The 10,353-nt window shown below is 40.3% G+C and overlaps 3 protein-coding genes across 3 annotated transcripts; 1 reads left to right on the forward strand and 2 right to left on the reverse strand.

Annotated features, from left to right (window-relative positions):
* Positions 1-57: 57 nt before the first annotated feature.
* LOC133708983 (F-box protein SKIP28) lies at positions 58-1,419 on the forward strand. Its single transcript, XM_062134577.1, has 2 exons — positions 58-592; positions 735-1,419. Exons 1-2 carry the CDS (start codon positions 197-199, stop codon positions 1,362-1,364), a joined length of 1,026 nt encoding a protein of 341 aa, XP_061990561.1. The 5' UTR covers positions 58-196; the 3' UTR covers positions 1,365-1,419.
* Positions 1,420-1,553: 134 nt separating this feature from the next.
* Positions 1,554-4,804, reverse strand: LOC133708982 (putative F-box protein At4g38870). Its single transcript, XM_062134576.1, has one exon. It carries the CDS (start codon positions 4,605-4,607, stop codon positions 3,438-3,440), a length of 1,170 nt encoding a protein of 389 aa, XP_061990560.1. The 5' UTR covers positions 4,608-4,804; the 3' UTR covers positions 1,554-3,437.
* A 194-nt stretch (positions 4,805-4,998) lies between these two features.
* LOC133708981 (glucan endo-1,3-beta-glucosidase 3) lies at positions 4,999-9,496 on the reverse strand. The gene is made up of 4 exons (XM_062134575.1): positions 8,971-9,496; positions 5,723-6,976; positions 5,604-5,631; positions 4,999-5,487 (listed from the first exon to the last, which is right to left on the reverse strand). The coding sequence occupies exons 1-4, from the start codon at positions 9,335-9,337 to the stop codon at positions 5,325-5,327; spliced, it is 1,812 nt and encodes a 603-aa protein (XP_061990559.1). The 5' UTR covers positions 9,338-9,496; the 3' UTR covers positions 4,999-5,324.
* Between the last annotated feature and the right edge of the window lie 857 nt (positions 9,497-10,353).

Consider the following 10,353-nt stretch of genomic DNA (forward strand, 5'->3'; position numbering starts at 1 on the left):
TAATGTTTTGAATACATGTGGCCTTGGACCGCACAGCGATGTTTGCGTACAAAGAAAGAAAAGCTTCTCCTGCCTACTTACAACTTGCACAATTTGGTCACATCAGTCCCCTATCGTTACTTTTTCTCAAAAATTGTCCCGTTCAGGTTATATCTTTCAATCATCTTCACATGTTACCATTGCTTAAACCAGAAACATGGAGATCCCACAGTTTCTGGAGTACCAAGAACATGAAGCTGTTGACAACTCTGCACAGAAGGTACCAATTCTGCCTTCTGATGCAATCAAAGAAAAACAAGCAGGGCCACCTCATGAAGCTTTGTTCCTTATCTTAACTTACCTTCCTCTGTTTGAGCTTCTTGCCATGAATCAAGTTTGCACTTCACTGAGAGATGCAGTAAACAAGGATGTGCTCTCATGGTTGAACATCATCGTTGATAAGGCTTTGAGCTTGAAATTGTCTGATGAGATCTTGATGAAAATTACATCGAAGGCAAATGGTAGGTTGAGAACTTTGGCTCTCATGAACTGTGCAAAGATTACAGATAACGGGCTTCAACAGGTTGTGGAGCAGAATCCTCTGATCAGCAAGGTATGAAAGTTGAATTTAGTTGGTGATGAACATAATTATTGTATTGGTTTATTAGATGGATAAGATATGATTGGTTGGAATTGCTCTATGAAAGAAAAATTGGAGCACTATTGTTCTTAAATTCTGTTTGCTTTTGATTCAGCTCTATCTACCAGCTTGCACTGGCTTAACACCCGAAGGGGTCATACGAGCTGTGAAGACATTATCTGACCATGGTCACTGCCTAAAGTCCATAATGATAAATGGCATCTACAACATAAACAAACAGCACCTTGAAACACTTGAGTCTTATCTTCATGAAATGAATCTTGACGCAAAGAAAGAGCAGCCGGGATCATGGCCTCTCCTATTACTTGAGTACATGGACTCGCCAACATTCAGACATGACAAAGGTCACACCATAATTGACCTTGAAGTTTGCCCAAAATGCGACGAGGTGAGGATGGTTTTCGACTGTCCAAGGTGGGCGTGCAAGAGAATGATAGAAAGGTCAATGACTCGGTGTAGGGGATGCAGGTTTTGCATTCTGAGGTGCCAAGAGTGTGGTGGATGCGTCGATTCTCAAGAAATTGAAGAGGCTGTTTGTGCTCATATCTTGTGCTCAGATTGCTGGCTCCACCTTCCCAAATGTAACTTCTGCAACAAGCCATATTGCAAGCAACACGTTGATAACAAGTGCTGCACTTCAGGATCCACAGGTTTTGTCTGTGAGGTTTGTTATGCAAAGTACATTGTAAACTTGCCCAGTATTGTTGAATATGTTGATTTCTGAGTATATATGTAGTTGTAAGCACTTCTTCTATCTTAAGGAGACAATGTTTTCATCATCATAAGTAGCAAGCAACTCCAATCGAACATGCCCACGCAACCGTTCAGGCAACATGATTTCACTTCTCCGAAAAATTTTACTCTTCATATCATATACATAAAGAGATAAGTGAGTTTGTGTTGCACATTGAAGCATGAGCACACCTGCATGGATTGTACATAAAGGAAAACATGATAGTATAGTACACAACGAAGGACGTTCATGGTCTCTTGATCCCCTCAAATGAATGGGAAAAGTGACAGTGTGTTTAATCCACACATGATTTTGGGAGTCCTTCAAAATCCATAGCTCTATACAGTCGTCTTGTTCTTTCAGCTCGCCATCTTCAGACCAAATGTCAAACGACTCGGGATCTATTAGAGCTAGACATCCATCCAATTCACATAGTGGCAGTCCGGGATATAATCTTCCGGAATAGGGATGGCTCTCATTCTCTCTTCTCCGAGGTCAAAAACCACTATGCTAGCAAACCTATAGCCTGTTAACCAATGTAGGGATCCATTGACACACACTTTTCTTAAGAAAGTCCCACTCAAGAGGATCAAAAGGGAGATGGTCTCCCTGTATGTTCCTCCATGCATGTGTGCCCAGTGTGAAAATCTTGAAAGTAAAGCCATGAATGGTTCGAGCAGATTCACCTAAAGAGTTGCGATATTGGACTTGGAGAACCTTATACTCATTAGTGAGAGGACTGAACCCAAAGAGGTGTACAATCTGGAACCAGGGGTAGCTTATGTGTGTAGGAAAATTAGGAAGGGGAAGAGTAATGGACTCTCTGGTGCAGGGATTAAATATACGAATGGGGTGGTCATAAATCAAAGCATTACCAAGCTTAAGAAGTACCAAGCCGTTGCTAGAGTAGGTTTGGTAAAGACGATATTCGTAGGGCAGTGTTAGACAATGTGTGAGGAGTGATGGACTACCATCTTGGTTGATTTGGAGGGAGAGCAAGCGCTCATGCAATGCGGTTTCGTCGTAGAAATGTAACAGGAGGTGAGTGTACATATTGCTGCTGTTGCAGCGCAAGTTTCGGTGGACTCTAAGAAAGGAAGGGTTGCGAGTGAGAGAGAACCATGACTTGCAAACGCACTTGAAGCGCATTAGGGACTTGGCCGGTAGCCTTGGGAGTATTTGGAAGCATATGATTTCACTTGGCAGCTCGGGAAGATGAGCTTCAGCTTCCATGTAGCTAGGTCTTAGCATCCCAAATAGTCGGAGTCAAATGTCTTGATGGAAAAGCAGACAGAAGCAGTGTTACTGAAATAAAAGAACAGCTTATAAAGTACTGGTGTCATAACTGCAATGTGAGGAAGATTGGTATCTCCAGCTGGTAGCGGGCACAAGAAAAATGCTTGGTGAGCAAATATTTCCTTGTTAAACCTCCAAAGTTTGATTGCAGCTGGCTTGACCTTAACCTGTTATTTAAACAATCTTCTACTTGGAAAGCACGGCATTGCATCGTTGAATAAGTTGATTTCTCTGTTTTTCATAGTCAATACTAAAGTAAAATCCAGATAGAAAGACAAAGAGGCAGATTTACATGATACATTGGACTTGTTGACAGGTCTAATACATCTCTTGAATAAATCGACGGATCCAAACCTTTGATGGAGACCAGATTTGCATCAAACAAAGTAGTTACAAAGATAATCTCCTAACTGATCATGCGGATTTGTTTCTACGAATTCCAATGGACAAGTCTCACCTTTCAAGGTGCAACTATATGTTCATTTTCAGTTCAATCAAGCTTGCCACACTCTAGCTAATTCCTCCCTGCGAGGGTGTACAAAATTGGGTTTTGCTGCAAGTTTCCAGCAGGTCTCAAATTTTGAATGTCATAGAAAAATAGTTCAGTTCTATCAAACAGTTTCAGGAGAAGACTATTTCAAGTGCTGTGCTTCAGGATCCACGGGTTTCATCTGTGAGGTTTGTTATGCAAAGTACATTGTAAACTTGCCTAGTATTGCATAAATATGTTGATTTCTGAGTATTAATTTATGTTGTTGTAAGCACTTGTCATCTTAAGGGGACAATGTTTTCATCATCATAAGTAGTAAGCAACTCCACTTGAACATCCCCACACAACCATCCAGGCAACATGATTTCACTTCTCCGAAAAGTTTTACTCTTCATATCATATACATAAATAGATAACTGGTTTGCTGTTGAAACTTGAAGCATGAGCACACCTGAATGGATCGTACACAAAGGGAGACATGAGAGTGTAGGGTGGATCGTACACGATGGAGGATGTTCATGGTCTCTTGATCCCCTCAAATGAATGGGAATAGTGACAGTCTCCTTAACCCACACTTGACTTTGGTAGTCCCTCAAAATCCATAGCTCTATCATGTCATGCTGCCCTAACAGCTCGCCATCTTCAGACCTAATGTTAAACGACTCGGCAACTACTAGAGCTAGACATCCATCCAATTCAAATATTTCAGCTCCCCAGGTACAAGGTTCCGGAAGATCTATGGCTCTTAGTCTCTCCTCTATGAGGTCAAAAACCACAATGATACGAAACGTATAGGAGCTAGTGTCGGTATGAAACCAATGCAGGGATCCATTTACGCACAAACTTTTCTGAAAAATATCCCACTTAAAAGGATCAAAAGGGAGATCATGGAGGTCTACCTGTATGGTCCTCCATGAATGTGTTCCCAGTGTGAAAATCTTGAAAGTAATGGTTCGAGCAGATTCACCTAAAGACATTTGAACTTGGACTTGGAGAACCCTGTACTCGTTAGTAAGAAGACAGAACCCGAAGAGGTGTACAACGTCGATCCAGGGGTAGCTTGTGGGTGAAGGAATAATATTGGGAAGAGTAATGGACTCTCTGGTGCAGGGATTGAATATATGCATGGCGTATTCATGGTCAGGTTCTTTGTGATAAATCAGGTCATTACCAGGGTGAAGTAGTACCAAGCCATTGCTAGAATGGGTAAGGTAGAGATGATGTTCATAGGGCAGTGTTAGACAGTGTGTGGTGGGTGATGGACTACTTCCATCTTGGATAATTTTGACGGAGAGCAAGTGATCCTGCCTTGTGGTTCTGTCCCAGAAATGGAGGAGGAGGTGAGTGTACCTGCTGGTGCTGTTGCAGCACAAGGCTCGGTGGAATGCAAGAAAGGAAGGGCCGCGAGTGAGAGAGCACCATGACTTGCAAACGCACTTGAAGCCCATTAGGGACTTGGCCAGCAGCCTTGGGAGATTTTGATTTCATTTGGGAGCTCTGGAAGATCAGCTTCAGCTTCCATGTCTTGGCTTTCCAAATGATTAGAATGAAATGTCTTAATGTGTACTAGCTTCTGTTATCCAGTACTGGTGGAATAACAGCTGAGGAAGATAGGTATCTCCAGCCGGCAGCCGGTTTAAGTATTCCCTTGTTAAACAGCCAAAATCAATATCCTATAGCTGGCTTGACTTTTAACATGTTTATTAAACAATCTTCTACATGGGTGGCACAGCAGGCTGATTTATCTGTTCCTCACAGTCAATACTAAAGTAAAATCAAGACAGAGAGACAAAAAGGCAGATTTACATGATACATTAGACTTGTTGACAAGGTCCAATACATCTTTTGAATAAATGGATGGATCCAAACCTTTGATGGATACGGGATTTCCATCAAACAACATAGTTACAAAGATAATCTCCTAGCTGATCACGGGGATTTGTTTCTACAAATTCCAATGGACAAGTCTCACCTTTCAATTAAGGTGCAACTATATGTTCATTTCAATCAAGCTTGCCTCCCCCTAGCTATTTCCTCCCTGGGAGGCTACAAAATTGGGTTTTGCTGCAAGTTTCCAACAGGTCTCAAATTTCAAATCTCAAAAAAAAAAAAAAAAAAAAAAAAAAAAGGTTCAGTTCTATCAAACAGTTTCAGGAAAAGAGGTTCTACAAGAAAACTGCACTTAGAACTAAGAAACCAATTATGGCAGAGCTTGCGAAGGAACCACTGCTGTGGAAAAATAGTGAAATGCACCCAGAAGAAGCAGTTGTGGAATTTGAAGATGGAGCAAGTGATGTACTATTATCGAATGTGCCATTTCTTCCAGCACTGCATTCACAAAATAGGAGGGAGAAAGGAGAAAAAGGTTCATTAGATTTAATTCATGGCAGTCTTGTGCAAGTAAATTATGTTTTATAATAACATCAGCAAGTTTTAACTTGTACCTTCCAGGAACTATACAAGAACCATGACCTGCAATTTTGGCGAAGAAATAATTAGTAACAAAGCGAGAAGACCAACAAAAATTAAGAAGATAACACAGTATGAATGAACATGTTCCTACTTGGGTCTGTGGTAGTAATAGTAGCTACCCCTTTGAAATCACAAGTCCCAGGAGACTTGGCCATCTTCTGAAAGTATGCATTGAAAGCATATGTTGCATGAGTCACCACATTGTCTGGTTCATAACAAGGTTTCCCTTGCAGCATAGGTGAGCAATCAACTTTTCCAGGTCCACAAGCCCAATCTAGGGCTGCCTGTAGCATCTTTTTGTCAGCACCCTCCTTTGCGACACAAAAGGTTTGGTTCGTTGTGTCGTTTGCCAACACAGTTCCAGCACCTGTCAAGTGTAAGGTATAAACTGGCAACCCATTTGCATCAAAAAGTCCCCAGTTTTTTTCGGAGACTGATCCAGGTCTCAAATCCTCATTGTAGAGCTCATAAATGTAAGTACTAACAGCAATCCCAGGATGCTTAGGAGTCCCAGTGTTGTTAAGCACATGCTTGATTAGGTTACTATTGTAAGTGTTAGCATTGTCAAGTGTGGCATCTGGCTCTGCTGAGTCACCCTTGGAGGGCCAGCCTGACTCAGTCACTACAATGGGGAGATTTGTAATGTTTAGATAGGACATTGCAAAATACGCGGCATCAACAATTGCATCAAAGACATTAGTATAATGCAGCAATGTATTAGCATCAACAGCTTCCTTGTTTGGAGGGAGAGGGCGGAAAAGTGCATAGTCCAAGGGGATCACACCATTTGATTGCATATAATCATAGTATGGGTAGACATTGAGCATGAAATATGAATCTGTAGACTGCAAAAAATTGAGCACCGGAACCATGACCTTGTCCCATGAGCGATTGAAGAAGGCTTGGGAAGGAGGAAAGGAGTCGAGAATAATGGAGGAAGAGTGTGGAGTAGAGACTTTAATTTGGCGATCAAGGTTAGACGCAACAAGTGCTGAGTGAATGAACTTTAGGGCAGAGACTAGCACTGGAGCAGCATTTGGGAGGGCAGTTAGGACTTCAGATCCGACAGCTATAGCTGTTATGTTTGTGGCAGGAACATGTGCTATCACATTGCGAGTAATCCAGTTGGCCGCAGTGGCATTGGACTGACCAATCCCAAGGAGCTGATCATTGGGGACAGAAACAGTTACTTGGATGCCTGTGTTTGCAAGAGCAAGGAGCATGGCTCTGTCTGCATCGTAGAGCCTGATATGTCGAATGTTTTGAGCTTTAAGAAGAGCAACCACCTCAGTTGGACTTGGCATGTCAGAGAGGTCTGTACCAAGGTTTACACCCACAAAAGCATCTGCAAAAACAGTAACAAAGACTGCAAGATTACTCAAGGAAAAATCCCCCAGAATGAGAATCCCATCTTCAACATACACTTGATCATTATGTATACTTCATTCACTATGTTTTAATTTCATAAAACTTGAATATCTACTTTGTTGGTTTAGCTGGTTTCTAAAGGAACAGCTCTAAAAGCATGCAAATGACATACTGTCAATTCTTCAGCCTATTCACAGTACTAATGAGGTATGATCATAAATCTTTTAGGACTTGGCTTCTCTGCTATAATATGACATGCTATAATTTGCTTGGATTCTATCACAACCGTCAGATATAGTTTTAAGGGTCAGCTGATGCCACATCAAGAAACATCAAGAAGTTTTAAGGGCCAGATGATACACTTTTTTTTTCTAGCAAATTATATTTATAGCAGAGAAGCCAATTTCAATCTTTTAACAGTAGCAGTAATTCGTTACGGTTGAAGTTGATGACCTTTGATCATATCACATAGGTATATATTCAGACATCACTTTGTCTTTCTTTTGCAGAAAGTCTGAAAGAACAGATGACAATTATTCATATAGCATATACTAGCTGGTCCTGGATTCCTCTATAATCTATATTCCTCTTTTCTAATACACAATCATAAAGATACAACCAAACAGCTGTCCCATTCAGTAAAAGTGGCAACCAAAAAGACTCCAACAAACTCAAGGATTGTAGAAATCTCAGCCATGCTAATATAGCCAGACATATTATGGGCCCGAGGGTTGAAGCGTCAAGATGCAAATTCAAGGAAAAAGTGACAGTTTACCTCCCAAATTAAAACTAATCCAAAACTTACTAAACCATAATGCCTAAATAATTTAAAGCCATAGAACCATTCTCTTAGGTGGGTTCCATGTGACTCAGAACTAGAATATTTCATTTCCCATAATGTCATGCTTCATTGTCCTTAAGGCTGTTGCTTTCTGTCTCTATCATTTCTAATAATTATGTTTTCCAAACTGTTAATGGTATTGGCATTTAGTACCTAGAGGAAATATTATACCATCAACCAGAACAAGTACATTGCCTGCTTAACATTTGACATTGCTGCACATAAAGTTCCATAACCTGAACAGCTGGGAGAGGCAACATAATGGGCTTATGCACATGGATATAAAATGGACCAACTTGGACAAAGTTATCATCCTCTTACTGACCAACTTGACAATAATACCCTCTAAGGTAGAGATTTCCAGGGACCCCAAATCATTTAACACTATCACCTGCATCTTCCGAATGGGGTTAGTTTGGTCCCACTCTCTTTACAACATTTATTTGGGAACAGAATTTAGGGTTTGCGACTGCCCATTGAGCTGGGCCAGCTGGGACGCATTAGGGATTGAGTGATTAATTAACCAAAGCTGACAACAGATCGGAGACTTTCAACATGGCAGAGATTGACCTCTTCTAATCAATACACTCTACCAAAGAAATCAAGACACTCTCTACCCACATTTTCCCCAAAGAAATCAAGACACTCTCTACCCACATTTTCCCCTATAATTTGTGCAGCAAGATTGAAATTTAACATCAAATTAAAGAGCAAAACAGAGTAATGAATAGCGGATGTGTAATCAAATCAAACACAAACACCATTCTAACTTGAGAAATGGGGTACACAACAGTTGAACAAATTGGGGACCCTATTGTACACAAACAATTCATAATAAACTCAAGGAGTTGCAGATTTATGTGGAAGAGCTAAATATGAAGCACAACCAGAAATTAAAGATGGGAACTTTGAAGAAGAAAAGAGGGGTCTTTGACACATAATAAGCACATAACAGTACATAAGGGCATACCAGGCACTAAATAGGAAGCAGATTAAGAGATTAAGACCCAGCAGACTATAATTAATGACCAAAGAAAGCTCGAGTCTTTACAGAGAGCTACTCAAAGTCCAGAAGGCAGAAACCACAAAGAAAAAAGCCATGAACAGCAGCAAGTCAAGCTTAAGCTTACCGTCAGCAGCAGAAACTGAAGACACAGCTAAAAGGAGAAGCAGGAGCAGAACAGCCATGGAGTCCTTCCTCACTTCCATAACCCACCAAACAACCGAACCCAGAAGAGCAAAGAACCTCAAAGAAAAACCCAGAACTGAAATCTGGAACAAAATCCAAGAGAACCAAAAGGTGGAGAATTTTAAAAACAAATGACCAAGAGTGAATGGAAGGGAAAAGAGAAAAGGGAGCTGCTTTTGAGGTTTGTGGTGGGAACTACTGATGGGTTTAGTTGTAAATAAAAGAGACAAGGGTTTATGGTGCAGATGATCAAGAGGGAGTGTGTCAGAGATCAAACGGTGGAGATTCAAATGCAGCTGCATGAGCATGGAGTAAAAGCCTGAAGCTCACACAGAAAGTACAGTGGACACTTGTTGGGCCTCATCGGAGGGCTTAAAGCTTTGGCTTCAGAGTTACACGCACCACGAGGAGACCACTTCTCTGGTGCTGACGGGGCCTGAGCAGCTGGATTCAACGGTCATATTCTGGACGTTTGTTTAGTCTTTTCTTGTTGTTGTCTTGTTGTTATTTAAAAAATGGTAACCCCCACGAGGTACCATTGCTGCTCTTGCAAAAATTTTCAGCAGGTTTCTTCTGCATGTAACTTCTTCATCTTCGTTTTCTAAATTTGTGGAGAAGGAAGACAACAAAGCTACCTACGGTCTATATAGGCGAACCCAAGCAAGTCCAAACTAGCTGAAATTACAGGCACTAATGAACAAGTCTAAATTTATTTATTTTTTGCTAATGGCGGTCGTATAAGGGAAGCTAAACACGTCTAAACATGTGCTATGTCTTTCTAACCTCGTGAAAGTCAATTTTAGGACTTCTTTGCAAAAATAGGAAAATTGTTTAGCATCATGATTTCCACTCAAAATTGTAGACTATAGCACACGATTTTTAGGTTAAAATAGCATCTTTTTATTTTCTCACTAAAATATTGTCACCCTTAAACTATGATTTTTAAGTAATTTTAAAACTGATGGAATTCAAAAAATTTGACCCGATTTTTTTTACTATTTTCTAAAATTGAAAAACGAGAATTTTTTTTTAAATGAAATCGGGTTGAGATTTTTATAGTTTGTCACTTGGAGAAACTTTTAAAAATTATATTTTACCAATGGTGAGATTATGAAACAAAGGTTGATAAAGTTTAGCAGGCCACGAGCGATCCTGTATGACACTTTTAATGTGTTAATCCATGTCAATGCCCTTTATTATAGAAATTTTGTCATGCCATAATCTCACCATTATAAAATATAATTTTTAGAAGTTGCTTCAAGTGACAAAAATTAAAAATATCGAATAAATTCTTTTTTACTATTTTGAAGGTTTGTCAACTTTG

This window comes from Rosa rugosa, chromosome 5 (assembly GCF_958449725.1).
Source record: "Rosa rugosa chromosome 5, drRosRugo1.1, whole genome shotgun sequence".
NCBI classification, from domain to species: domain Eukaryota; kingdom Viridiplantae; phylum Streptophyta; class Magnoliopsida; order Rosales; family Rosaceae; genus Rosa; species Rosa rugosa.

Bases quoted from the DNA above. Each gene is read 5' to 3' on its own strand.
- LOC133708983 (XM_062134577.1), top strand. From the start codon at position 197: ATGGAGATCCCACAGTTTCTGGAGTACCAAGAACATGAAGCTGTTGAC. The intron at 593-734 runs GTATGAAAGTTG...CTTTTGATTCAG, and splicing joins AGAATCCTCTGATCAGCAAG to CTCTATCTACCAGCTTGCAC.
- LOC133708982 (XM_062134576.1), bottom strand. From the start codon at position 4,607: ATGGGCTTCAAGTGCGTTTGCAAGTCATGGTGCTCTCTCACTCGCGGC.
- LOC133708981 (XM_062134575.1), bottom strand. From the start codon at position 9,337: ATGCTCATGCAGCTGCATTTGAATCTCCACCGTTTGATCTCTGACACA. The intron at 5,632-5,722 runs GTAGGAACATGT...CCAAAATTGCAG, and splicing joins TATTACTACCACAGACCCAA to GTCATGGTTCTTGTATAGTT. The intron at 5,488-5,603 runs GTACAAGTTAAA...TTGTGAATGCAG, and splicing joins TCTTGTATAGTTCCTGGAAG to TGCTGGAAGAAATGGCACAT.